Source organism: Metarhizium brunneum, chromosome 3 (assembly GCF_013426205.1).
Source record: "Metarhizium brunneum chromosome 3, complete sequence".
Classification (NCBI taxonomy): Eukaryota; Fungi; Ascomycota; class Sordariomycetes; order Hypocreales; family Clavicipitaceae; genus Metarhizium; species Metarhizium brunneum.
The window spans coordinates 158,732-184,447 of record NC_089424.1 but is presented as its reverse complement, the minus strand read 5'-3'; the positions used below and the strand labels follow the sequence as shown (position 1 = coordinate 184,447).

General features: G+C 48.7%; 10 protein-coding genes across 10 annotated transcripts; 5 read left to right on the top strand and 5 right to left on the bottom strand.

Annotated features, from left to right (window-relative positions):
* Positions 1-585: 585 nt before the first annotated feature.
* DSK1 (Diatom spindle kinesin-1) lies at positions 586-2,622 on the bottom strand (the record flags this gene model as incomplete). The annotated part of the gene is made up of 3 exons (XM_066130552.1): positions 586-1,248; positions 1,323-2,273; positions 2,356-2,622. The coding sequence occupies 3 exons, from the start codon at positions 2,620-2,622 to the stop codon at positions 586-588; spliced, it is 1,881 nt and encodes a 626-aa protein (XP_065986814.1).
* Positions 2,623-3,543: 921 nt separating this feature from the next.
* Positions 3,544-4,357, top strand: G6M90_00g052890 (uncharacterized protein; the record flags this gene model as incomplete). Its single annotated transcript, XM_014684930.1, has 4 exons — positions 3,544-3,616; positions 3,681-3,716; positions 3,786-4,006; positions 4,073-4,357. The coding sequence occupies 4 exons, from the start codon at positions 3,544-3,546 to the stop codon at positions 4,355-4,357; spliced, it is 615 nt and encodes a 204-aa protein (XP_014540416.1).
* Positions 4,358-4,419: 62 nt separating this feature from the next.
* cctO_3 (Cyclochlorotine biosynthesis protein O) lies at positions 4,420-5,150 on the bottom strand (the record flags this gene model as incomplete). Its single annotated transcript, XM_014684929.1, has 3 exons — positions 4,420-4,634; positions 4,703-4,805; positions 4,875-5,150. The coding sequence occupies 3 exons, from the start codon at positions 5,148-5,150 to the stop codon at positions 4,420-4,422; spliced, it is 594 nt and encodes a 197-aa protein (XP_014540415.1).
* Positions 5,151-6,990: 1,840 nt separating this feature from the next.
* Positions 6,991-7,402, bottom strand: G6M90_00g052870 (uncharacterized protein; the record flags this gene model as incomplete). Its single annotated transcript, XM_014684928.1, has 2 exons — positions 6,991-7,257; positions 7,310-7,402. 2 exons carry the CDS (start codon positions 7,400-7,402, stop codon positions 6,991-6,993), a joined length of 360 nt encoding a protein of 119 aa, XP_014540414.1.
* Positions 7,403-8,022: 620 nt separating this feature from the next.
* On the top strand, positions 8,023-8,928 carry ustYa_2 (Oxidase ustYa; the record flags this gene model as incomplete). Its single annotated transcript, XM_066130551.1, has 2 exons — positions 8,023-8,299; positions 8,378-8,928. 2 exons carry the CDS (start codon positions 8,023-8,025, stop codon positions 8,926-8,928), a joined length of 828 nt encoding a protein of 275 aa, XP_065986888.1.
* A 2,477-nt stretch (positions 8,929-11,405) lies between these two features.
* On the top strand, positions 11,406-14,596 carry G6M90_00g052850 (uncharacterized protein; the record flags this gene model as incomplete). The annotated part of the gene is made up of 4 exons (XM_014684925.2): positions 11,406-12,161; positions 12,221-12,284; positions 13,824-14,046; positions 14,107-14,596. The coding sequence occupies 4 exons, from the start codon at positions 11,406-11,408 to the stop codon at positions 14,594-14,596; spliced, it is 1,533 nt and encodes a 510-aa protein (XP_014540411.2).
* Positions 14,597-14,896: 300 nt separating this feature from the next.
* On the top strand, positions 14,897-16,261 carry G6M90_00g052840 (uncharacterized protein; the record flags this gene model as incomplete). The annotated part of the gene is made up of 1 exon (XM_014684924.1): positions 14,897-16,261. The coding sequence occupies one exon, from the start codon at positions 14,897-14,899 to the stop codon at positions 16,259-16,261; it is 1,365 nt and encodes a 454-aa protein (XP_014540410.1).
* A 1,609-nt stretch (positions 16,262-17,870) lies between these two features.
* ELM (Extracellular metalloprotease) lies at positions 17,871-18,899 on the top strand (the record flags this gene model as incomplete). Its single annotated transcript, XM_014684923.1, has 4 exons — positions 17,871-18,116; positions 18,171-18,616; positions 18,681-18,734; positions 18,794-18,899. The coding sequence occupies 4 exons, from the start codon at positions 17,871-17,873 to the stop codon at positions 18,897-18,899; spliced, it is 852 nt and encodes a 283-aa protein (XP_014540409.1).
* A 924-nt stretch (positions 18,900-19,823) lies between these two features.
* Positions 19,824-20,595, bottom strand: G6M90_00g052820 (uncharacterized protein; the record flags this gene model as incomplete). The annotated part of the gene is made up of 2 exons (XM_014684922.1): positions 19,824-20,456; positions 20,512-20,595. The coding sequence occupies 2 exons, from the start codon at positions 20,593-20,595 to the stop codon at positions 19,824-19,826; spliced, it is 717 nt and encodes a 238-aa protein (XP_014540408.1).
* A 1,977-nt stretch (positions 20,596-22,572) lies between these two features.
* On the bottom strand, positions 22,573-24,189 carry BVMO (Baeyer-Villiger monooxygenase; the record flags this gene model as incomplete). The annotated part of the gene is made up of 1 exon (XM_014684921.1): positions 22,573-24,189. The coding sequence occupies one exon, from the start codon at positions 24,187-24,189 to the stop codon at positions 22,573-22,575; it is 1,617 nt and encodes a 538-aa protein (XP_014540407.1).
* Between the last annotated feature and the right edge of the window lie 1,527 nt (positions 24,190-25,716).

Here is a 25,716-nt window from a genome sequence, read left to right as displayed (position 1 = left end):
TTATGGAATCTTATCTTGAGACTCTAGGCAGACAATACATGCTGTCACTTGCCACTAAGGCCGAGAAACACTGTATGAGATTACTTCTAATTTATTGACGTGAAGTGACTGAGTTCTGTCAAATGACACTAACCCTAACCCCCACAAACGCCAAGGACAGCCATGTCATAACTGATGCAGCATTCTTCAACAAGGCAAATCCCACCTATCCCGGATCAGAGACTAATAGTGCAGAGGTACAGTGAGCTATTGATATCTCCGTGGTCAACAGGGGCTACTAGTTTGGCGCTGAAAACCACAGGAATAATGACGAGACCCACGACTCGCACATGACTTGAGCAATACAGTCCGACTATATACCGCCACTCTTTCAACCGACGGCCTGCTAGATAACCCTTACAAGCCCCTAGATACTGAGACCAAGACCACAGTATGATTGGCAGCCATGAAGGGATTAGTACCAGACTACATCTTGGCACCAACTCATCAACGCTCACTGCCAGTCAGCGGAACCCAAACATTACCCGTATTGCACTGCGTGATAGTGTGTCGACTCGTGCATTGCTTTCTTTTTTTGTTTTTGCTCTACAAAGAGACATAATAATACCTAGTTTGCGCATCATACTCCATGATGACCTCTTTCTCCATGGCATCGACATCAATAACAATCTGGTGCCACAAACTCAACTCGTAGCTCTCCGGCACCTGTCCCGGAGTCAGTTGTCCGCACAAGTACCGCCCCTGGCCATGGCTGTTTCGAGCCTGTGTGCCGGTCTCTACGCTCCGGGTAGGGTTCACCACATTTGCAGCGCCATCTATAAAGGTGCCATCCAAATTCTGGACAGGGCAAAGGATTACAGCCATCCCAGATCCGCCCGATATACTGGCACCTACATCAGAGCTGGGGGACCGGTTCCAACTAACAATCATGCCAGGACGAAGGCGTTTTCTGAGGGGTACGGTAGTGGGATTGTTCAGCTCCCGAGTCAAGATTCGGCTCGTTGGTCTCTGACCACGTAAATTGGCACCGTCAACGCCAGCAGGGTCGTCGAGCCTGGTCCCGGGGCTGCCGTGTTGGGAGTCGAGGTGCATCTGCCACAACTTTGATCTGATGGAATTCACTTGCTCGCTGCTGAATCCAATCATGCCAGGGCACTTGTTTTCAAACTCTTCTTTTGACAAGCGTACGAGTTGAGCCAAAGACTTTGCCCAAGGCACGCCAGCAGATCCAACAGAACAAGCACCCGACTAGCTCGTGGAAGAGATGGTTGCGTCGTCAGCACACAATACTCGACAGAGCCGGGTTTTGCTCAGGAACCCACCTTGTCGATAATCCAGTCCTTCAACTGCTCATCGGTCCAAGTCATTGGATCCATGTGATTTTGGTTCACTTTTGCAGAAGTGGTCGGAACCATAACACGCAACATTTCCGCGTATCGCAGGGTATTTTTACTCGGGCCAACATCAGCAATGCTCGGGTTTATACAGGCTATAACGACCATTCTACAAGCTCGGTCAACTGAAGGCTCAAAAACATGTTTCAGGACCTTGGTCAATGCGCTCTGTCGGAAGGGAACCCGTGGTTTCCTTTGCTTCGATTTCCGACCACGACCCGCGGATGCCAGAGCGTCTAGCTCGGCCTTGTTGCGGATACAGTCCTTCAAGACTGATAAGCTCATGTTGATCTCACGGGTTTCCCGCATGCGGTCCGCGCCATGCGTCGCAACGTCACGCGCAGCCTCGGAGCCAGCTAGGTCGATTAGATACAGAAGCCCGGCTGAGTCTGGGCCAGCTGCTGGGTTTGTAATACGTATTCGACAAATGCCGTGGGACCGGGACGATGAGTCGTTTTTTAGAGTGGGCGCTGTGCGTCGAAAGGATGCAGCTCGTTCAATCAGCTCCATCATGTCATCTCGGCACCGTACCTGGTGCTCGACTGCACCTGCTAGCTGTGTGGCTCCAAACGAGTCTTCAAGAATTGATATTGGCTCACGCGAGTTAAGCAAATCATGGGCTGAGTTTCCGGCAAGGTCAATAATTGTCATGTGCACTTGCCGCTGGCTTGTGTCGTTTCCTTCCATCAACGACATGGCAACAAGCTTCTCGAGTTGACTGATTGTAAAGGTCTTTCCGGAGCCGGTTTGCCCGTAGGCAAATAGAGTTCCAACGCCCCCGTTGGATGCAAAGGCAACCAAGTCAGCCACCAGGCTGTCATAAATCTCACCCGTGTCTGCCTGCGAGGTGAAGGTTCGATCTACCTGATACGTGGAGGACTGGGGCATACGAAACAAGGGCGCAATCAGTATTCAATCCAATTTCCTCGCAAAGGCACAAGCAGAAACTTTGGCATCGTACCTTGAGAATGGGCCGTCCCCTTGGATGATTATAGAGATCATGGATGTCTATGATGCCAGGTCGCGCCACACGCGGGAAGACGGCACATGGAAAGCCCGCGGCAACATCTTCTTCAAGCAAAGGCCGTATTCTAGCACAAACAACGACATCTGGACTATTTGTTTCGGTAGCAAGCTGCTGTGGCGTGCGAGACTCCGGCGAGGTCTTGTTGAGTGATTTTAGCAGAGCTCGGTAGAAGTCGGCATTTTCAAGATAGAACTTTTCCATCCTGCCAGGATAACCAGACGATCACAACATCAAGTACCAAGGTAGCCAGGTCCCAGGTCAAGATGTTGAAGCCCTTTGGTGGAAACTGTCAGTTAGTACGTGACCTTGCACCGAAAGGGGCATGCTAACCTGGATCTCTGCGTGCGTGAGATGTCGATGATTGGTTCGCGCTGACTTTGGCAGCTGGCCTACTCCATATGTTGTTCTGGTATTGCAAAATGATTGCCGGAACCATGATTTCTTGGACACAGAAGTGCAAAGGAGGCCGAATCATGGCACTGGCAATGAGGTCGGTCAACTGGCAACAGGTAAGCGCACATGTGACATGTCACGGGCATCCACAGACCACCGCCGAGGTGACCAAGGGCAACATGGAAAACTTGAATGCCCGATGCATGCCTGACACACCTTTCATCCAAGACACTGCGGACTGTGCAGCAACATGTCTGGACCGTCCGGACCGTCATTCGTAGCAACGGTACAGATAGCAGGGTCCCAATCAAAGTAATCACGCAGATGCCCGTGACGATCAATGACAGACTGGAGGATCATGTCTTGGACCGAGTCCCTGTCACCTGCTTACCTGAAATGGGAGATGAAGTTGGGCATCCATCTTGGTCCGCGGTCCAAGCCAACCTGGGTCGACGGTGACCCCCCAATCTGATCGGCGACACCAGCCATCTGCTATCTTGGTGGTTGAGTCGTAAGAGTTGTCGAGCCTTGGCTTATTGGAACACAATATTGTCCAGCCCTATCAACTCATCAGAGAGAGTGCAACGGTTTGCCGCATCAATGTTGTTTTCAAAAGCTTACCACCAAGTCGACCAGGTCGACATGAATTCTAGTGAAATCCTTGACAAAACGGGCAGCACCAGCTCTTCAACTCGAGCGTGGCTCCCCTGGGTGTTCCACATGTTCGTGATGGCCATCTATGCCGTCGGCTTGTTCAATTTGTATTTTATGGACGCACAAAATTGCTCGCCATGCTTTAGTGGTTCGTTTAATTAGTATCCTGATTTCATTAGCCATTTCGTCCGCATTTAACTGTCATTATGTAGAAAAACTTCTCGGGGCACCAATAACGTGGGGGGAATGTATGTACCCTACGCCAGCAAATATGACAGTCCGCTCACCAACAAACCGTGAATACTGATACACCGCAGGGACTTTCTCTACAAACAAAAATAGCGACCGCATTGACCCCTACTCACGCCATAACCCGGACGTGGATATCGTCTGGGAGGGCAAGATTGAGAATACCATCAGTGTAATAAGTGAGGCGGAGATGCAGAATCTTCCAGGTGGACGACGCACTGCAAGGGCGTACGGACCTCAAGACGGCTATGCTGTCATGATTGAAGTTTTCCATCAGTTGCATTGTCTCGTAAGTTTTCCCATTTCGGTGCCAAGAAAGAGATATTGGTGTCTTTGCTAATCACTCCAAGGGCAGAATCATCTTCGAACCTCGTTCTTTATGGACCGCGACAACGGCAAGCCAGGCGGCAGCACCATGGATCCGGAGGATCATGCAGATCATTGCTTCAGCTATCTGTTCCAAACACTTCTGTGCCACGCCGATGTTGGGGTAATGACGGTGACATGGCACCCGGAATGGGATGTTTTTAAGCCTCAGTTCAACATCACAAAGCAGTGCCGCAACTTTGATGCTATTAAAGACTGGGCACACACTCGCAAGGCTCGGTTTTTCCCCCCACAGAGGAATTTTTCAAGCTAGAATTAGGTGCCGAGACTGAACAAGACCAATGAGAGTAGCTTTGATATACAATTTTAACTACTTTATCTCGAGTGATGACCTTCGCTGTCCCTGACGCTCGATATGGCAATGTGGTCCTTCATCCAATTTGCAACCTTGCCAAAATCCCGACACCTTTTAAAGACAGAAAAGTCAATGTTTAGTGCACCCATCGAGTCATCCGGGCGGTCCAAGACTAAATATGGCGTCACGTCCGCTTGACACATCATGTCCATACGGATAAGTTCGATGCAGTGGTCTATATGTTGCCAGTCTCAGGTTAGAATCATGGACGACAGATGGCGTGTCACAAGGGGCCTGGCTGACCTAAATGCGTCCGGCGAAGTGCCTCGGGGTCGCGGAGAATAGACGGTAGCCTCTGCCCAGATTTCTCGTATTCCTCTTTATAGGACATCTGACGGAGGAGATCCTGTCATTTATTTTGTAATTCTTAGCGTTTCAACCGGGCCAATTCTACGTCTCCTTCGGGATGTCTTACCAAGCAGTGGATTTGATGAAAGCCCCAGAAGAGTCCGGCCACGCCGCCGCCATGACCCGGGTCCGTGTGATGCCACGGATCGTCCGTTGATTTGTTCAGGAGGGAAATTTTGTCTTCGGGTACATTGAACGCACCCCAGTCCCAGAGCTTCTCCCAACGGGCGTCGATGTCGGGCGTCGGTGTTCCGCGGTAAGGCGAGGGTTGTAAAAAGGCGCCGGGCAGGGTCTCGTCATGATACTCAACAGCCTCCAATGCTGGTGCTATCATGTCAAACATGCCGTCAGAGATATATTCATGTATATAGGTGCGTGGCGGATTCAAGTTGCAGCTCAATAGAAAATTATTGGACTCACAATATGGAAATAACTTTCGTACACAGGTCTCATCTGATGGCCTGCCAGACCAGGAAAGGATAAAAAGCGTCAAAGAACACGCCAACATGGCTGACTGAATAATCCACGTCCAGGTATGGCTAATACATCTCCGTCCATATTCGTCCACCAGAGGGTATTTCTTCAAAGAGAAACCTCGGTCAAGTCCCTCGTCCTCAAGAAGACCCTCATCCGCCCTATCCTGTTCCATGGTTTGATGGCCTCGTAAACGAAAATGCCACATGGCGTATGAAAAAGACTGCATTTAACCAAGACAGTAAAAAGTATCATAAACCAAGAGAATGATCTGCTATTGAAGGTTCGATCTCTACATTAAGGTCGTTGCCCCATTCGCCAGGATAGCAGGTTGCTCTGGGCGTGACAGCGGAATGCTACGCGACGGCCAAAATCTAGCACTCAGTAGTGATGACAGCACTAGTGTAAAGCATGGTCACCCTGAGACATATGCTGGTCCCCGTCCATAGCATTGACAGTTGAGCGATCTCATGTACTCGTGCTTTCTTGAATGATGACATCTCACGCAGCGCCACTGCAACATCTGGGGAGACTTCCGCACTAGTGATACCAAAGAAAAGAAAAGAAAAGTCGATTACGTTTTTAAACGCAGCATTATCTAATGAAAGCGGCATTGATTGGTCAGCTTGAGCCGTAAATGTTGCTGATTGCTGCACATTCAGGCGCCGCTTCGGACTATAGAGGGAAATGCTGCACACGCATAGAGATCGCCCTGCCATTGAATGTGTTTCACTATTGAAATGCCCATTGATGTCTTAGGCGACTCACCAAGCAAACCGACGTGTAAGCCGTCAATTTGTTTGTACCATCCATGACACACTGAAAACTTGCCCGTAATCATGCATCGGCTATTCTCAAAAAGCAAGTGCCGGCATGAAATGAGTAATAATAAGATCAGCATAAGCAAGACTGTAACGGTCCAAGCTGACTGTATTGACAACTAGCTTGGCGGCTACTACTAGCCCCGGTTTGTAGACGACGCCGGAGCAATATGCGCCTCAGTCCAACGGCGCGGTCATGTTACCGGGTAACTGGTAAATGTTTAGCAACCAAACTCGGGTATTATACATAATCTGCAACTGTCATGTAATATTCGTAGCCGCAGTATCACATTAGCCAGTAGTCCCATGTGAGGGGTTAGAGCAAAGAAGATGCAATCATCAACTCTTGGGCTACTTTCTCAAGGGATGATGTCGTTGCATTAGGAGTATCGAAAGGCTAAAGTCAACTGATAACTGGCAAGAAAATCCATTTCAATCCCTAAATACTGTCTTGTAGATCCCCGGATCCTGGAACGATATATGGGAGCAAATATTATTGATTCGTATTTGCTATGTTCTGCTTCGGCCGTTCCCATGATGAATTTTTTAAACGTGTAGAGCGTAAAGTAGCTTCTAGTGTATAGCAGTAGGTAGTTTGGAACCCTGGTAATGAGTGATATTTGTACTAAAGAGCAGCTATAAACTATTTAACGAGAGTATAAGAGCCTTGGATAAAATCTGTAAAAAATCTTCCGTAATCGACAGTCTCCCACTCATTTTACGGTTGAAAGTTAAAAGAAGCCCGTGTGATGTCCCTTACGATTGTCAGCATCATTTCTGTTTTGGCCCCTGTATTCTTCAACAAATAGCAACATCCGCCTGGCAATCTTTATTGGTCATCTGCAGTCACCACACAAAAAGTCCACCTGCCTCACGCTCTGCGGCGGCCTATTCCTCAGTGCTTTTATGGTCAGCGCTCGTCCCGTCAGCCCAGTCCCAGATGAAGGAGCCCTGGGGTGTTCTTTTTTCATTCTTATGCGCCTCGCTCTTGGCCCAGTCCCAGATAAACGAGCCTTGAGGTGCTCTCTTTTCATTCTCGTGCCCCTCGCTCTTGGCCCAGTCCCAGATAAACGAGCCCTGGGGTGTTCGCTTTTCATTCTTGTGCGCCTCGCTCTTAGCCCAATCCCAGATAAAAGAGCCTTGTGGGTTGCGAGCCTAGATTGGTGAGTTAATATTAGACCGACTCATTCCATGGGAAATATTCTACCTCAAGGTTGGATTTATCCGCTCCCACGACAGGGGCTCCTAGAGCTGATGTTGCCAGGGTTGTGACAGCAATAACCTGAGCCAAGAGCTTCATTGTTTCTAAAGATTATATATTAGCAAAGAGAGATATAATATGGAGAGGTGAGGCATGCCGTATCAAGGTAAAAGCCGTGTTGATTTCGATTTTTTTCTTCCAAAAAGGTTATCGCGGCACGAATAGCAGAATATAATAACTAGGAGTGGTAGTGGGTTTGCGAAATTTTGAATTCCAGGAATCCACATGGAGCTGTATTAATATTTCACATGGGATAGTAGTCAAAGCAGGACCTACAATAGCTAAAGTCACACTGTATAGACCCCCTCCCCTGATGCCACAATGTCTCACTCATCCTGCCGAGCAACGAGGTGGCGTAATAATACTATGCATGATTATTGCGCAGATTTAAGACACACAAGTAAGCATACAGATGCAGAGTTTTCTCCATTAAGAATCAAGCACATTCGTGATAGATAACATGTTTCAAGCACATGGTCAGGTGCTAGCTGTTGACCAGCCGTGGACTAGAAGTGGTCAGTTTCCATTCGATTTGTTTCTCTTCACTCCATATTTCTCCATGTTTCATGATTCTGGCTTAGAACCACGTACACATTTCATTAGAAAATATGGGCTCTAACGGCCATTACCCCTTCTGGTCGCGTTTTACTCTCAGGACCATGAAGTCTACGGCCGATGAAATCTTTGCCTCTCGCAACCATCACTCATACGAAAAGGCTTCTTCATCTGATGAAGACCACCTGTTGTGTGAAAATGGGAGCTTCCTTGACCAGAAAACCCACCGGTCAAGACATGATGCACCATCCAAGTACGGGCTTATCCGGACCGCTGTCCTCATTTGCTCCGTCGTTCTAAACGTGTGTTTGTTGGGTTTTCTGATTTCCATGTATTCTCTTCGGGGCCCATCCAATCCTATATTTCCAGAATCTCTATACTGTACGTTGGTTATTTCCTCTTATTTTGAGAAATGGGAATTATCGGCCTTTATACTGACAACACACACCAACAATTTAGCACCGCTCCAAGAAGCAATCCGGTACAAGACAGTGCTATTCACCAGCGGATTCGGTAGCCAGAAAACCAAGTACATGGGAAACTCGACTGCTGCGGATGATGCCTGGAAGACGCTCTACCCACGCACGGTAGTACGCATTCCCAAGTCTTCGGCAGATCAGCTCGTCAACCAGACGATTCCACTGAATGGCGACGAAGACCACTTTCCGGTTCTAATTAGCGTCTTTCACGAGATGCACTGCCTGGATTCAATCCGCCACATCTACTTTGGTCACACTAAAGGATTCGATCAGAACCCAGTGATTAATGAGGCGATTCTTGCACCGGAACATATTGACCATTGCTTTGACTCACTCCGGCAGACGCTCATGTGTGGTGGTGACGTTGCGCCGATGCCATATAAATGGGTAGAAGAGAGGAAAAAGGCTTTGGGGCATTTGGATGTGCAACACACCTGTAGAGACTATGAAGCGCTGCTGGAGTGGGCTGGGCGGCCAGAACACGACATCACAGGCTGGGATGAGAAAATTAAGCCGACCTCAATTCCCTGAACTATTAGGCGATGTCTTCCAGAACAATTGGCTTCGTCAGAGCCGGTTGGGACGCTGGTGTTGTTGCGATTACACTTGCTTCTATTGAATACTGGTTGACTCCAGACCTTAGCTTCTCTCTCCTATGTAGCTTTAATCAGACAATTATTATGACTTGCCTCTTGCCAGAGTTGATGAAAGAACAGCACTTTAGCCCTCATAAGCCCTACGAATGTTGACTACGCCTATGCCTTCTCCATGATCCCCGCCTGGGGCGCATCCAAAGACGACATCTACCCTAACTACTCCCTCGCAGGCGGCTCCATCATGCAAATGGGCACGTAAAACTGCGCCGCCCTTCGAGAAGTCTTCATCGCCAAGCAGGGCCAACTAGTAAATCAAAGCCTACATAGCTAACGATGGATCGTGGCACATGGGCTGGCGTTGGTTCAGCATGTGGTGCGGCAGTAGGAGCTTTCATCAACACGGAATACCGTCATATAGCGACTTGTTGTTCGTCATACACGAACCGACCATGCATGTTTCGTCGTATTTGGACAGTGAGCGACTAATCTAGATTCTAGAATAACCCAACCAAGTCGCTGACAATGGCCCCCAAGAAATCTTTAAATGATATCTGAGCACTATTGTCGAGGACGATTCGAACATGGTCTCCAGTGTACCAGCTACACATGTTAGTTGTTTTTGGTGCAGCACGGCATTTGCCTGTTGGGCACACAGTAGGAGGCACTGGGGCTTTGCGGATCGGATACGATCATCTAGGGGGGCGTCATGGGTGTCGAATATGCTGACCATTTCTACAGAATCTAAACTCTCTACTCATGGATTTCGGCACCGGGACGAGCGTTTCCATCATGCCAAATTGAATGCCGTACTTTTTGACTGGCACGACCCGAGCATGACAGTTGATACCGCCTGCTCATCGTCCCTAATCGCGGTCCATCGTGCGGTGCAGGCTCCGAGAGCAGGCGAGTCGCAAGTCACAGTGGCGTGCCGGCCGCAGGGTATTTTGAGACCTAGAGTACTTGTATATGAGAGCAAGTTGAATATGGTCTCCCCCACGCGCCGATGACGCATGTGGGATGCGGATGCGGGTGGGTATGCTCGTCAAGGTGAGGTGTGGCGGCTGTCGTGATGAAGAGACTCGGTGATGCCATTGCCGACGGAGACCACATTGAGTGTTAATTCGCCAGAGAGGCGTCAACCAAGATGGCCATTCAAGCGGTCTCGCCCATGCCTTTATTCTATTAATTTTATTATTATACGACTTGATTTAGTGGAAATAAATAAAAGGTGCCTAGTAAGACCAAATCGTATATATTCCCCTAGTCCGACCCGATTACTATAATATTAATTATAATAGTATTCTAGTAAATCTTCATTTACTTATATATAAAACCTTAAGTGAGGCAGACAAAATGCAAAAACGCTTTATTTTTGCGCTTAGCGCGATATTATGCCTCCAAGAGGTAGCTGCGAGAATAGTTCCCGCTCGTTCCGAAAATACATGTAGTGCTTTACCTTACAACTTCAAGCGTCCTCGCCAACCAAATACTCTCGTGAAAAGTATATAAGTTACATATGTATTTTCTGTTACAGTATAGAACAGAATATTAATCAAGACGGACCCAATTTCCTTTCTCAAAAGAGTTCCTAAGCTGTGGCTGCTTTAACCTGAGCGCTTCCTGAGCCTCAGTGAGCCTTCCTGAGTATCACCTGATCTAACCTGAGCATACCTGAGCAGCTCCCTGAGTTGTCCTGAGCGTGTAAGCAAGAAAAATATCACTAAATGCCTCCAATACTCCAAAGGGATTACGTGGCCTTCATGTACACGTCCCTTTTGACCCGCTTCACAGGAGATACTGAGCCAGCAATCATGCAATGATTTGCTTACAAGTCATCCTATTACCTGAAAGATGCCAGCGCCCTCGGCCATTCTGATGACTGCCTGGAATTAGGCTGAAAATATCATCTTGTTTGATGTCATGAGATTCTAAGAGCTAGGATCGAAACTTGTGCAAGTCCCAGGCCTTGTCCAAATTCTTTTCATTACTTCCAACTTGTTGGTGTTGTCTCCGCTCTGGCGTTGATAACCCGCTGCTCCACCTTGTTCGTCCTCGTCGCGCCGCTTGGGAGGCGCCGTAGAATCCTTGCACGATGCCTTTGACCGCAAAGGGTATAGGATCGTTATAGGCCTGGTTTACTGTACTTCTACATTGATTTGACAAGTGCGCGCATTATAACCGGCCCGAACGCATGTGCCACATTGTTACACGGAACAAGTCACAAAGAGCACAGGTACCTAACGGTTACACAACAGGATCACGCGCCTCACTTAAGGCCTGAGGCATCTCTGTTTCTATCTTGTATATATATCGGTTACCTGTCCCTTCCCTTCTGCTCTTCCACGAACCAAGGACCTTGGACATGCTCCCAAGACGAGCCTTTGTTACAGTAAACATTACCACGAGACAAATATGACCGAACAAGTTCCGATCATCGACCTCACGGCTTACTACAACGGCGGACTGCCTGCGCAGGAAGCCATTCGTGCTATCCACGATGCGGCGTCGACATGGGGCTTCTTTCTCATCACGAAGACGAGGGTGTCCCCCCGGGTCCAGTCATCACTTGTCTCCATGTCACGTACCTTCTTCGACCTACCACTCGAATCCAAGATGGCACTCGATGTTCATAGTGGTGGCGTTGCCTGGCGTGGCTACATGCCTCTCGGCGGCGAGCATACACACGGACGTCTCGACTGGAAGGAAGGTCTCTACGTAGGCCCTGAGCACGCCGATGACCACCCACTCGCCGGCCTCCCACTGCACGGACGTAACCAATTTCCTGACTTTGATCTCCCCGAGATGAGGCCCACTGTGCTGAAATACGTGGATCAAGTTACGGAGCTGGGCAAGACGCTGACAGACATGTTCTCGTTGGCGTTGGGGTTGAGTCGCGCCGAGTTGCGCCAGACACTTCTAGAGCCGGAGCCCGTTGTGCTATTCCGGTGTTTCAAATATCAGGCGGTGGAGGGGCAGCTTTTTCAGGACAAGATTGTTGGCGTAGGAGACAGGGAGAAGTCAAGGGATGGGACTGGTGAGCAGAGTTTCGGTATCGGCGAACATACTGGTAAGGCGGTCTCACGACTCAAGTACACTCGGGACGCGCTCATTATAGCTATAGACTTTGGTTTCCTCACCATTCTGAAAGTGGACTCACCCGGCCTCCAGGTGAGCGAGCATGACATGCTCCAACATGACATGACAACTCTATCTAACCCTTGGTCTAGATCCTATCGCCCTCGGATAAGTGGGTAGATGTTCCAGTTCTTGAGGACTCTTTCATCGTGAACAGTAAGCCCAAGCGGCAATTTTCCACCTGTACCATACATACCATTCTACCAACGCAAATCTGACTCGCTTCTAGTTGGCGACATGTTTGATCAACTCACACATGGCCGATATCGATCCCGACCCCACCGTGTCTGCCGGCCCGGACCCGGCAACGCGCCGCGCTTTTCTTTCCCCCTTTTTTTCGACTTTGCATGGAATGCTAAGATGGTGCGTTTACCGCTACATCACTTGACCCCGCTGTCGGAGGAGGAGATTGTGTCCGCGAAACAGCGCTGGGCTGGGACCACGTTCCGTTCAGTTCAAGGGCTTTGGTCACAATATTTGGCGCGTAAGATGCAGAAGGTGTTTCCAGATTTAAACATGGAAGATTTTGAACCCAACGCTGCACCTTCTACGAGGTTCACAAGGGTAGTAGGAACGTAAAATCGATGGTCCATGGGAGAAGCATCATGGCAGACAGGTCAAGACGATTGCCTTTGGTCGGGAAGATAGATACTCCCATCACGACACCAGTGGTGCGTTCAAGCCTAGGAGGAGGCCGTCAACTCCCATGACTGGCTTAGAACTTGGGTTGGTCGTCTAACTTGAATGCGACAGTCAAGTGCCCATTGGCCTATGGATCTGTCTGTCGCCTTGGTCTTGTATCCCTGGCATTTTGGGTGATTTTGGTATTTGGCTAGATTCGCCGCTCAGAGCATACTCATTGGGTGTGTTTTGCATACTTTGCGAAATTAGGCCTCGATGCAGCATGTTACGCAGTGCTTGCTTTCACTTTTTCTTTTTCATGACTGAACGGTGAAGGTGTGGTAAGTATCCTGTCCACCAAGAAGCTCTATATTAAATGACAGTCAATAGAAACACATGGTGCCAATAAATGTAGGACCAGTAATTTGGAGCTACAAGGCCAGAATTTGCTGTATCACTTTACCCGCAACGTCTATACCCCAACTCATCTCTGTACATACAATGAGCTTCATTCAGAAAGTGCCAATTGGCCCAACTGTTTCCGGAGTGCGAAAACCGATCATGTCATAACTCTGCCCCTTACGTCTTGAATACACAAAATGCAAGTCAATATCGGATTCAAACAAGGTATCAAAGTCCCGTGTCGCCCTGCCAGCATCTCTGCGTGCGTACACTTTTGTCCTAAAATAGGAAAAGTAGGAAGAAGCCCATGCACGCTCAGGCACGCTCATGGAGGGCTCAGTGAGGACTCGGGAAGCTGAGCTGGCATGGCTAAAATCGGCGATGCAGTGCGTCTAGATTAACGTTCTGTTACAGTAAACACGGGTACTAATAGAGTCTAATAGTTACCTTGAATACTAAATTCAATAACAAAGTCATACTACGGGCTGATACGCCAAAGGATTCGTTGTCGGCCCAAGTCGAAGGCATTGATAGCTTTGCAAAGATGTTGACAAGAGCCGTCACTCCCCATGACTGCTTCTTTATTACGACTGCACACCGAACGGGCGTATCCGTCGAAGATCTCTCAAAGCACACTGGCGTTGACGTGCCTACATTGACCAAAACGACCAGGCGATCGTGGTCCCGATGGTGTTCCCGATGGTGTTGAGCTTAAAACCATGATTCAAGTATTTGAGAAGCTTGGCCTGCGTTATCGTACATGGACGTACAAATCGAAGCCCGATTCGATTGGCCGTGTAGAGGCGCTGGCACTGCCACCCAGAAATTCGCCTCGCGTTGCCGGGGTTGCATATGAACGCCCCGATAACGGAGGTGGACACATTGCTGTTTGCACGTAAGTAAATATAAAGTTCCGGTCAGCGTCAATAAACGAGCCTAACGCTTTAAATCGCAGAAACCCAGGAACACCATACAGGCGGTACATTGACTACCAGACAAACCCCAAAGGAATAGATGTAACAGGAGAAGTCCGCAAGTCACTAATCTATGGCTACTTTTATCTTGATAAGAAGGCTTCTGAGGGTGAATTCGTCAAGAAACAGCTAGCAGCAATCAGTCTAATGGAAACTGACGAAGCCAATCTGAACCTGCCCGGTGGCAGCCAGGACGAGCTCATGGAGGTAGTATATGACGACCAGTTGCCACCACTGACTCGAGGTGATTATGAGGGTCTCAACTGCCCTGCGCTTCTTGCCACTCTATCAGCACCACCGAACATGGAAGCTGGGCGCTCAATCGAGGACGGCCATTTCCTTCGAACCCGTGCTGATGGGGATTGTGATAAAGCTCGTGAGACAGCAAACCAACAAATTAAGAAGGATAAGCAGTTAGCCAAGCAAGAACAAGTGTCAACTACTCCTGGCGAAAGACACCAGAAAGTCTAAAGGAAGAGGGCAAGCTTCCAAAGGAAGACCAGCCAACCATTTATAATGGAAAGGAAGTGACAATAATGGATGAAGCTAAAGTAGCAGAGTTGGTTGAGACCGCGTTGGAAAAGGGGTTCTCAGAGCTCGTGGACAAGCGCGGGCTTGTTGACCTTGTCAAGAAGTGGTGGCCTGTGGATTTACACAAGTTCCGCGCGAAGCGATTAGTCTATAAAATCTGGTGCTCAGGCACTTGCGAAATTAAAGAAGGCGGCCAAAGGCGGATTTAATGCCCTTGGCCTTGGCTTGTGGATCGCCGGAATGACTGAAGCCTTCACTTCGGACACGGCGACCGACTGGGATAAAGCCGCCGCCGCGGGAAGTATTATCCCCTTTCTTGGCTGTGGCCTTGGTGCAAAGGCTGACGCGGACAAGGGGGAGTCTGACTGGGTTGACACGGTATTATGCGCAACGGCTGATGCTTTGACATTGACTCCCGTCGCTCTGCTTGGAATCTTGCTTCATATTTATCGAATTTTTCGCAAATTGGCACAACCTGAGCCACTGCCTAAATCCGAGCACATGCGTGGGGTTCATGATAGTGCATGGACGAGCATTCTCAACGAGAAAATATACACGCAACTTTATTCAGATAACAGCTTCCAAGAGCGCTTGAAAGATGCTTTGCTTTTCACGGAACTGGCCGTTCTATCCGAAGCCGCACTGGGTATTGGCCTGGCAAATCCAGATGTGTTGAGCGCCATGCAGGCCAGCACTTCTGATACGGACAAGTCCAAAACCCAGAGTATATCTCCATCAGCTGCTGATAATATCCGAGAGGGTATTTCAAATGAGACGATTCACGGCCAGCGCGATTTTCTGCTGCGTCTACCAGATCAACTTCTGACAAGCGCGGAGCCTTATGCTAAAACCTTAGCTGAGCAATTTAAAACGGAATTTACTGCCGAGTTGATATCCGATTATACGGCGCTCAAATACACTCAATTTACTCAAGGGCGTTATCTCAGCGTTGGAGAGCCCATCATTCCTCCGACTAACAATTTTACCCAAGTTCAATCTACACTGAAAAGGATGGCTGAGCGTTTGAATAGCTCACCACTACATATGCCTAACCGCTTTGATGTTGCCTATGTTATTGGGCAGTCAAAAGGCCTCCAAGGAATGGATCCGCTTATCCCAACCCTGCGAGATTTTCTAAAGACTCAAGAGCCAAACCTACCGGAATCTGGACGCGACCCCTTGCTCCTGTTCCATACACTAGAGGTCTCAAGGTTATTGTATGGCGAGAAAACTGAAGATGAACTTGACAGTTACTGGCCGTCATCTGGAAATACAGCCAATCTTAGACCGCTTCAAATTCTTATTGCTATGAAATTCCGAAAGGTATTTGAGGAGGTGAAAATGAAGAAGCCTCAGAAAGATGAAGATGAATTCAATAGCCGCCCAAGTCTTCCCCATGCCAAGGGTATTTTAGATGAACTGCAAAGCGCCCCATATCGTAGTCTTATTCTTGGACTTGGCGAAGAGGTTATTAACAATCTACCCAAAGACCCACGATATAAAACATACATTGCTTTATTTAAAGAGCCGGCGCTTATAGACGCCATGCTGCAGCGCGCGATGGAAATGCAGGCCGAAAATGGTACTACTCCTGTTGATAACTAGCAAGCACCTAGGAACTCGAACAGGCCGCAGACGTGGTCTCGCACGGCATACTGTGCAAAGCATGGGAGATGCTGCACCGATCCTTGCCCGTGTCTGCTGCATTGTGGAAAACAAGAAGCGGAGGTCTATAAAGGCTGGGTCGGGGGTCGGTCGACATGGAAAGGCTGTGGCAAGTCGGGAAAGATCGCGCCCGCAACAATAGAGGTGAGACAGGCAATACTTGACCTTGGCAAAGCTGCCCAGCGGCTTTGTAGTAGTTCATACCGAGGATGAGTGCTGGCGTGTCTCTAGACTATCTCAATAAGACTCGACTCACTATGGAGCACTTGATACCGAATCCTTTCGTGTCACCCCAGCACGTAGCTGCCGGCTGGAGACTCATGTATCGGGTGATGTCGGCCACTTGAGAGACGACGGAGCCATGGTGTTCCACTCTCGCATAGGAAGCGACACGCAAATCAAGATTTGGGGCATTCGAATTGAGTTAAGCGACATGGAAAGCAACATCATCGCGGCCTCCGGCGCTCCATTGCGACAAGCCGGGCAAGGCGACGGCGCTTTTCTCGTCGCCCATGTCGTATTTGCTCCTGTGTAGTCACACTCTGATGTAAATTACGCTGGTGCAGCCGGTAGTTTAGACAATCAAGTCGTTCTGGAATCCCTTCCTCGGAACCTCCCAAGCCCCCGGTACATGGTGCCTGCTGCTGCCATCCTTCTTCATCAAATGCCCCTCAGCAACCGCTCCCAGGCCGACCGTGAAGGTCATCAAAAGCCACTGTGATGCGTCTCAAGCTGATGAAAAAGGTACAGGAAATCACATGCTTACTGCAACCATGGTTCAGCTGACGCGTCTATGGCATGAGGTTCTCGGGGCCCATGGCTGCCCAGCATTCGACAACGACTTGACACCGGTTGACGCCGGTTGAACCAGACGTTATTGTAGTTATACTGGCCTCATATTAGTAGGCTGGCCTCACTAGTCACGCCATTCCCCTCCTTTATAGCCGAGTCATGTTTCCATAAAGAATCAGTCAGCATTGCATAAACACGCACAGCCGCCTTTAAAAAGGCGGGCCAAGAAGATAAATCGACGGGGTAATAATATAATACAGCTCTTTATGCTTGATAGGGTTACTTGTATAATTATTACCTGCTAATTTCCGAGTAAATAAAGTAGTAATCTAACCATTATTATCCGATTAATTGTTCAACCCCGGAACTAACACTCCACAAGGCTTCGCAAGCCTCGTGAGATTGTGAAAAACTTTTTTATTACGTATTTATGAGGCCCCGGCGAGTCACGCATAAAGAATAATTTAAGAGAGGGACCGTATGCGAGCATTTACCCCTGGTTCAGCCATCCACGTCGTCAAGACACCAATGGCAAGTCGGCGTCATGAATCACGATATTTCCAGGATAACGAGCGGGAAGAAACTTATACTACCGAGTACATACTTGCTCGGAGCCACAACGATTTGTGAATACTTAAGGACAGTTGCTTCCTTTGATTTTGGGCCTGCTCCTGGACTATCAGCCGACAATACCAGTATAGTATTCGCCTTCTGAACCGAGTAGCTCGTTCTCGTTTTGCTTAAACATTACTCTAAAATGCGTCTCTACTTCTTGGCACTGGCATTGACCGCGGCGGCAGCCCCAAAAAGCCTAGCAGCTGAAGAACATGTCGCCAAATTTGGTGATACTCGACCTATTTCAAACGATCCTCGCCCCGTCAGTGGCACTGTTGTTCCTCGCCAACAGCCCGACGGGACCGAAGAGGTTGGCTTCGACGTTTACGTGCACGTTGTTGGCAGGCCTGAGGAAACAAAGGCCAATCAGACTGAGTTTCTTCTCACGGTAAGCCATGTCCGACGACTCGAATAACTCCACAAGCTGGCTTATCAATTTTAGCGCGACGATGTGAAGAGTCAGATGGAGGTGCTCAACAGGAGCTTTAAACCAGTTGGCATCTCGTTCAAGCTTGCAGGCGTGGACTGGACGGCGATTAGTACTTTGGCCCCCTATGAAAACCCCTTCTCAAACATTCTATACAACAAAGAGCTTGAAGGCATATACAAGGGCGACGATAAGGGCGACAATACTACACTAAACCTCTATTTCCTAAATGGGACCAACGGCCATGGGGGTATAAGCCAAAACTTTTTTTATTTGAAACGTTTTGTATTCGTGAATGCGAGAACCGTTCCCGGTGGAACTGAACCTTCCTTCAACATGGGCTTAACTACCGTCCACGAGGTCGGCCATTGGCTCGGGCTTGTCGACGTCTATAAAGTGAAACCTTCGTGGGGGACCGCAGAAGACTTCAGCAAGGCAAGAGCGGCGTGTCTCAAATTAGAGTATGGCGTTATTCCTTGCTGTCCGCCCGTTTTTGCCATGGCTAGAAATGCTAACAAAAAGCAGTGGCCCCTGCGATACCCAGGTCGAGTGCCTCAACTACATGAGCTATGCCTCCGAGTGAGTTGGGCCACCTAACCACCACTAAACCGAAGCCATACCCTCCTAACATTGTACAGTACATGCAAGAATGAGTTCAATCCCGAACAGATTAGATTTATGAAGACCTATGCCAAGGAAATGCTAGCAGGCGGAACCCCTCAGCCTATTGAGATTGATCTGTAGTTGAGCCCCTAGGGCGTGTTGAACCGTACAGGAATTTCGGCCCGTCAGGCAGACGGTTTAAATAGTCTGGTGCTACATGGTGCTGTAACGGTTTAAGAATGGTGGGGTTCTTGGGGTTAGATAGACTAAAATAAAAAGACGGTTTTGTCAGGCTATACTCACACATCGTTTCTTGATAGTAAATAACTTGCGGCTATTTTGATTTTGTTTTTTCACTGACAATCATCTCTTTACCTCCAAGTCGCTGTAACAATCGACGGGTGCTACAGTGTGAGCACTCGCGTCGGGAGCTCAAAGTAGCGGACATGAATCAGCACAAGAAGCAACAGCAGAAATCTCTTAAACTACAAGAGGAACGACTTTAATTGCATAGTGGTTACGCTGACATAAACTACATTTAGAAGAGCTTCTGTAATGTGTATACAGTATGTTCAAGCTCTCAAGCGCATCAAGAATCGCCGCTACACGAACGCTCAACGTTATGAATAAGCATGTTCGCAATTCATGGTCACGTCTTCTCTGCCCAGCCTTAATGCAGCACATTTGGTACACAATATCGTCCCACCATTCAGCCGTTAAGAGGGCATACCTGAGGCGGCTGTCAAGCAACACAGGGCGCCACGCTTTTCTCGGTCAACGAATTCCAGGATATGACATTCGCGCCTGTGACGACGCGTACGTGCTCCGGGTCGCAGGAGGCAATCCTGGCGCTTATATCAGACTGCTCACTATCTTACAGTGAGAGCTGAGACTGACATGGTTGACTTTGAGGAAAGGCATGTATAGGCGACTACGTGACGCTCATTCACACGCAAATCTTCAGTTTCTGGACCAGGAATAACGCACGGCGACTCCGAGTACGGGATTAACATCGTGACGATCTAACCAAGCAACCATTGATATTTGCAGAATAACAGAAAAAATCTACTCCTCAATTTTCCCAGAGTTCAACAAATCTTGCTGGCGGTTGCCATAGAGTTCAGCTAGCCAATCAGTCAAATCTTGTATTTGGCTGGCGGAAGCGACCTCATCGACCATCTCAAAATCGACAGCCATGATCGTATCGCCAACAATATGGAAGTTTTCTGATCTAGTATCATCAGGCAAGGCGCCAAATTGAGCCAGGTCGCCTAATGTGTCCTTTATCAATCGACGGAATTCTTCCTTGTCCAGAAGGGCTCCTGCAGGCTCGCCGACACGAGCACCCCCAATGTCTGAAAGAAGAATGGCTTTGATACCTCTGTACGTCAACTCGCCAAAATACCTGGGAATCCTTATTCCTTGAAGGCTCTTCCATTTTGCGTACGCTGATTTCTCAATTTGGAACTCTTGATCCCATCCGTCCTTGCACGCCTTTAGCACGAGGCGGTTTGGTAAACCCCATTCAGGAAAGCAGCGCTCGAACCAGCCGCGCAATAGCGGTGGGAGGAGGCCAACAGCGACGCTAATTCGTTGATCTGTCCTGGACAGGATGACCTGAAGAAGAAAAACATTGGGCATCTCCTTGTCTATCTTTGTCGCTTTCGCGCGAATTAGTCGAGTTCTGAACCGGAACGCCTGTTAAAGTCAGATACAAAACTCAACCTCGAGTAATTGAAGTGTTCCAGCATACAATGGGCTCCGCGGGAAGCACTCTCGAAGTTGAGACAACTCTAAATCGGCCCTTCGAACGTCGCCCCTGAGCCCAGCGAGGCATCGCTTGGTCCAAGGGCGAGCGAGGATTAGGCGACTGCTCGACCGCACTTGACTCTCCAATGTCAAAGGAAGACATTCACAATGTAAGACGCAATGAAAACTCTCAGTGTAGTCGCGACAACGTATGGTCAGTAATGATGAGTTTCTGTACAGTGGAGTCCTTGGAGGTTAAAGTTGTTGACGTCGTGGTCGCCTTTTACGTTGGCACATGCGGTGGGGTCTGGCGACTTAACCTCTTTTCCCCATTGGCTACATATGTACTTGACCAGATATAATCCATCAATTCCCATACCATTGAGGCTCGGCCTGCATACATATATACTGGAGCCTAGCTGCCTACCATGCACAGGCAGCTTTTCAGCACCAATTGATCGAACAGTCCGGCGCAATTGTCATAAAAATGCGCGCCAAGGTAATATATCATCCACGGCAAGGACGGCTGGCCGTGCATAGCCATGTTGTCATGTTCAAAGCGTCTTGATAACATGGTCAGTGAATTCACGACCGGCCTAGTTACCTTCACAAAGGCACTACCCTACATGTTGACGGTATGTGAGAACAATATTCCTGCCTAGACCCAACCGAACGCGTTTGGTTCGATTTATCATTTCAATAATAAAACTTTTGCTCATCTCCTCCATGTTTTATGTCTTTGGCAGAGCATTATATACACTTCTTTCATCACATAGATCAACGTTGCGCAGTGGCAAAGAGGACAGCTGATATCGGGGTCCCAGAAGAAGCTGTCCCAAGAACTTCGAGGGTATGCCTGTATCGTGCCTGCGCCACCATTCGACATAGTTGACGGACAGTATAATAGTTACGTCCACAAATACGAATGCCCGCAGATGTTTTGTTTCCATGGGGAAGCTTTCCTGCTCCAATTCTGCGCTACGCGCAAAGATCATCCCGATAATGAGAATTGTAACGTGGACTGCTGGGTAATACCGAGAAATCGCGGAATTTCACTTCGCGATGCACTCCATCGGCTTCTTACACAAGGTTTCAGGCGTTATCAAGGCGTGCTTGCTCTTGCCGACTTTAAATGTGATATTCGTCAGTGGTATAATAGTCGGCCACTGTGGGCTGTCCCGGACACCCGTCCAGTTCTGTATACATCTAATGAACCTTCTGGATTCCAGCGCTCCGTGGATGCGGCAACAGGAGCCTTGATACGGACTCATCCTCTGGTTGAGGCTACAGGAAGAGATATTAGGGAAGTCTGGCACTGATTGCGACTAAGTTGGTGTACGCAGAGATTGTCACACGGCCAAGATCTGGACAAAGGTATCGGGCTGCAAAGGTTACACAACAACATAGCAAGGTATCACGAGAGGCCGGCGTCGGACCTAGGCGAGAGCTGCCCCAGGCCCCTAGGACTCATGATTTATCGTATTGAAAGAGTCTCGTTTAAAGTGCTCTTTGGTCCGTTTATGCCTCAAGAAACCAAGGACCTTTAATACTAAAGACTATGATTAAACGAGTTGAGTCATGGTATTCCAAGGCTTTAGCTCTTATCACGCTTGCCCAGGAGTTGGTTCGACTGGAGGTGTTAAACTCGGCTTCTGTACAAGTTGATGTAGTCCTACTCGGCGAACTTCCAGGTTAAACTGATCCACACGCCCCAGTTATCGGATCATTCAAGGATGACCCTTGAAGATGGTTCGAGGCTGTCAGCTGCCATCGTAATCGGCGATGTTGAGTCTAGTGGAAGCTTGTGACTAAATTGAATTGGTCGTATAAGCCGGGCTTGTAACTATTATAAACCACGATTATTTAGGCTAGCGTAAATAAAGCAAAAGACTCTAGATTTTCTATTTAAAGAGTGGAGTAATATGAAACTAAGTACTTGTAATATTATTACCTGTCAGGTAATAGTATGGTAAGAGGCGTTACCTCAGATGAGAGACTTGATCTTGATACTATATAGGTCTTATTAGAGTCCCGCCTATTAAGCACAAGGTCTCCGTGTCACTTATCAAAGCGGGTTAAAGCCTTCCCATGTCTCGTTCACGGCCCTGTTCCACACGGCTCTAAAACTCCCGAGCCCGTTGAGATAAGCCCGGACGCTGTTTGGCTTACCGGGAATATTGCCTCCGTTAAACCAGGAATACTTGGATTTACTGAAAAGGCTCCCTTCAGCGTGATGCAGGCAGAGGCGGTCCCATGCGTCCTGTGCGGCAGGAGTAGCCTCAACAATACCTTTGGAACCAGAATCACGCCTGGCAGCTTCTGCACGCTGAATAGCACTGGTGTTAAGGTCGACACTAGCTTGAATCGTTTGCGGAACATTCCCAAAAGCCGACTGCGGGCCGTTGACAATAAACATGTTTGGAAAGCCAGGGACGAAAGTGCCCAGATACGCCTTGGGCCCTGTAGCCCATTCGTCTTTGAGGACCGTGGCATCGCGACCGGTGATGTTGACGCGCATAATATTGCCTTCAACGGCATCAAACCCAGTGGCGAAAACTACAACGTCCAATTCGTGAACCATGCCGTCTGCAGTCAGGATACCGTCAGGAGTGATCGCCTTGATGGGGTGCTCTTTTAGGTCTACAATAGACACATTCTTGCGGTTAAAGGTCTCATAGTATCCGTCGTTCGACACGGGTCGACGCGCAAAGAGCTCATCAGGAACAAGTTTACGCGCCTTCTCCGGGTCTTTGACAATGTGACGAATCTTATTGCGGAGGAAATCGCAGACCTCTTCGTTGGCTTTTTCGTTCGTCACAACGTCATTAAAGCTCTCCATGAGAAAATGCATCCCGTTACCATGGTTCCACTGATCTTCCAGTAGTTCCTGACGCCGTTCAGGAGGGAGGGAAAAGAAAGGCCGGTTGGACTCGACAAAACCGAATCCGGAAAAGGAGCTGTTGACCTGTTCCCGGATACGGTCGTAGTTCTCATCCAGCCATTTCATGTGAGTTGGCGAAAGTTGTCTGTCATTGTTGGGCACCGTAAACTGCGGGTGCCGAATAAACGCTGTCAAAGATCGAACAACAGGAGCAGTATTGGTAATAATCTGGACTCCGCTCGCACCACAACCAATTACTCCAATACGTTTATTTTTCACGTCCAGATCCTTCGGCCAACTGGACGAGTGCGTAAAACACCCCTTAAAGGTTGAAACCCCTGGGATATCAGGCAGGTAGACTTTGGACAAGACCCCCAAGGCAGGAATGAAATAGCGAACCCGAAACATTTCGTTGGTGTTTGTCCTGATCTCCCAAGTGCTAGTGGCCTGATCCCACCTAGCTGACAACATTTCCGTGTTAAATTGCATGTACTTGCGTAGATCGTGTTTGGCGACGATGCGATTGAGATAGGCCAAGATCTCAGGTTGCCGAAGATATCGCCGATTCCACGGATGAGATTTGTGGTCTTCCTGATCCCAAAAGAAACGATATACAAAGCTCTCCGTGTCGCTCAAGGCTCCAGGATAGATGTTGGTCAGCCAAGTACCTCCCACATCCGGGAGGGAGTCAATAAGCTTGATAGACAGGCCCATGTTCCGCAGGCTGTACGCCTGGCATATCCCACCGAAACCGGCGCCGACGATTAGAACGTCAAATTGTTGTTCTGGAATGGATGCCATGGTGATGTAGAAAAGTTGATGAATAATTCTCGGTTTTCCTTGAAAATAGTAGTAATGATACGATTGTTGCACTATTCGCTGTGACCAAGTAGTAACTTTGGCCGAGTTTAAATACCATGCTTGAACTGTATACACTGCCGGAGCTCAGTTACCGGATCTCGGTCGTCCGACCGAGTTCACAAAGAATAGAAGGGAAATCTATTCGCTTTAAGAATTTGCCGTCGGGCTACTATTCTTAAATCCGACACTCGCCATCCAAATAGCACCGCCAAGGATTAGACGTGCACCTCTAACTTAGTGTCACAGGAGCAATGACTACATGTAACTACACCAGACTCTCGCACCCTTTAGTCTTTCGGAGCCCCTTGGTTGCGAACGGGTCTGGCAGTAGCTAATAAACTGGAGCCTCAACTGCCATAAACGTCAACGTCGGACAACTCTAACTGGGCTCGGCACTTACCCTCAAAGAGGGAATACACCGAACTGACGCTAGTTGCCTCCCCGACCCGGACTTAAACGGGTCATAAGACGGTTCGCATTCTACAACCCCCTGCAGCATAAAATTTCCAACCAGGGACATGGCATGCGGCTTGTTCGGTAGGCCGGCTTTGTTTTTAGGCATTAGTACGGCGGGTCATTGCGTATTTTCCACCAGACGTCTTTGTAATCCTATCCTATCTATTACTAACCAGTTTGTAACACAACGATGCCGCAGCTCAAAACAAGTAGCCGCATTTCTGATTGTCTCAGCATTATAGCGATCAGCTTCTCGAATCCTCTGTGGTAGTATAGAGTATTGAGGGCGTTTAAACAAACAGTCTTGACCCTCCCAGAGACCATAATTTACCGACTAGTGTAGTCCATGAACCAAGCGAGTGACTTGGCTGAGATGAGGCTCGCATACCCCCCCATCGACCAGAGCGTCGAGTATGCTCTCCTGGCCCAGGAAACCGCCGACGCACAACGTGACAAGAATTGTCACGAAGCCACAGCGTGACCAGTATTGCTGTCCTTGCAGGACATCTGTCATCCCGACCGTGCAGTAAATGATTATGGATAGGGTATACAGGATGGCAGTCTGGGTGCTGAAAACACGTACCACTGGAACTGCATCCCTCTGACTTGGTTTCTGTTGATACGTAGTCCCTACAAATGAAGACAGTTAGTATCGGGGAGTATGCGTCCTGAGCCATTCTGGTTCAAGGTGTCCGCGAACATACTTGCACGGTGAAGGTAAACGATGGTTGCAGTGGCAATGCCAGCACTTAGTACCCCAAGTGAATTAAAATGCTTGTAAGGTCTCCCATGGGTCCGACTGTGCTTAGCTAGACACTTGGATGATGATGAGGGTGGCATTTTTGACCCTGGGCTCGTGGGTGAATTGATGACTTTGGTGCCACGCGTTTCTGGGCCCGGCCAAATTGGGAAAGAAAGGTCAAACAGACGCGAGGTGAGAAGCGTCTTGTCGATTGCGGAGAGTTTGGGGGCAAGAAATGCAGACGCGATGTGAATAAGCTTGTAGCTGCT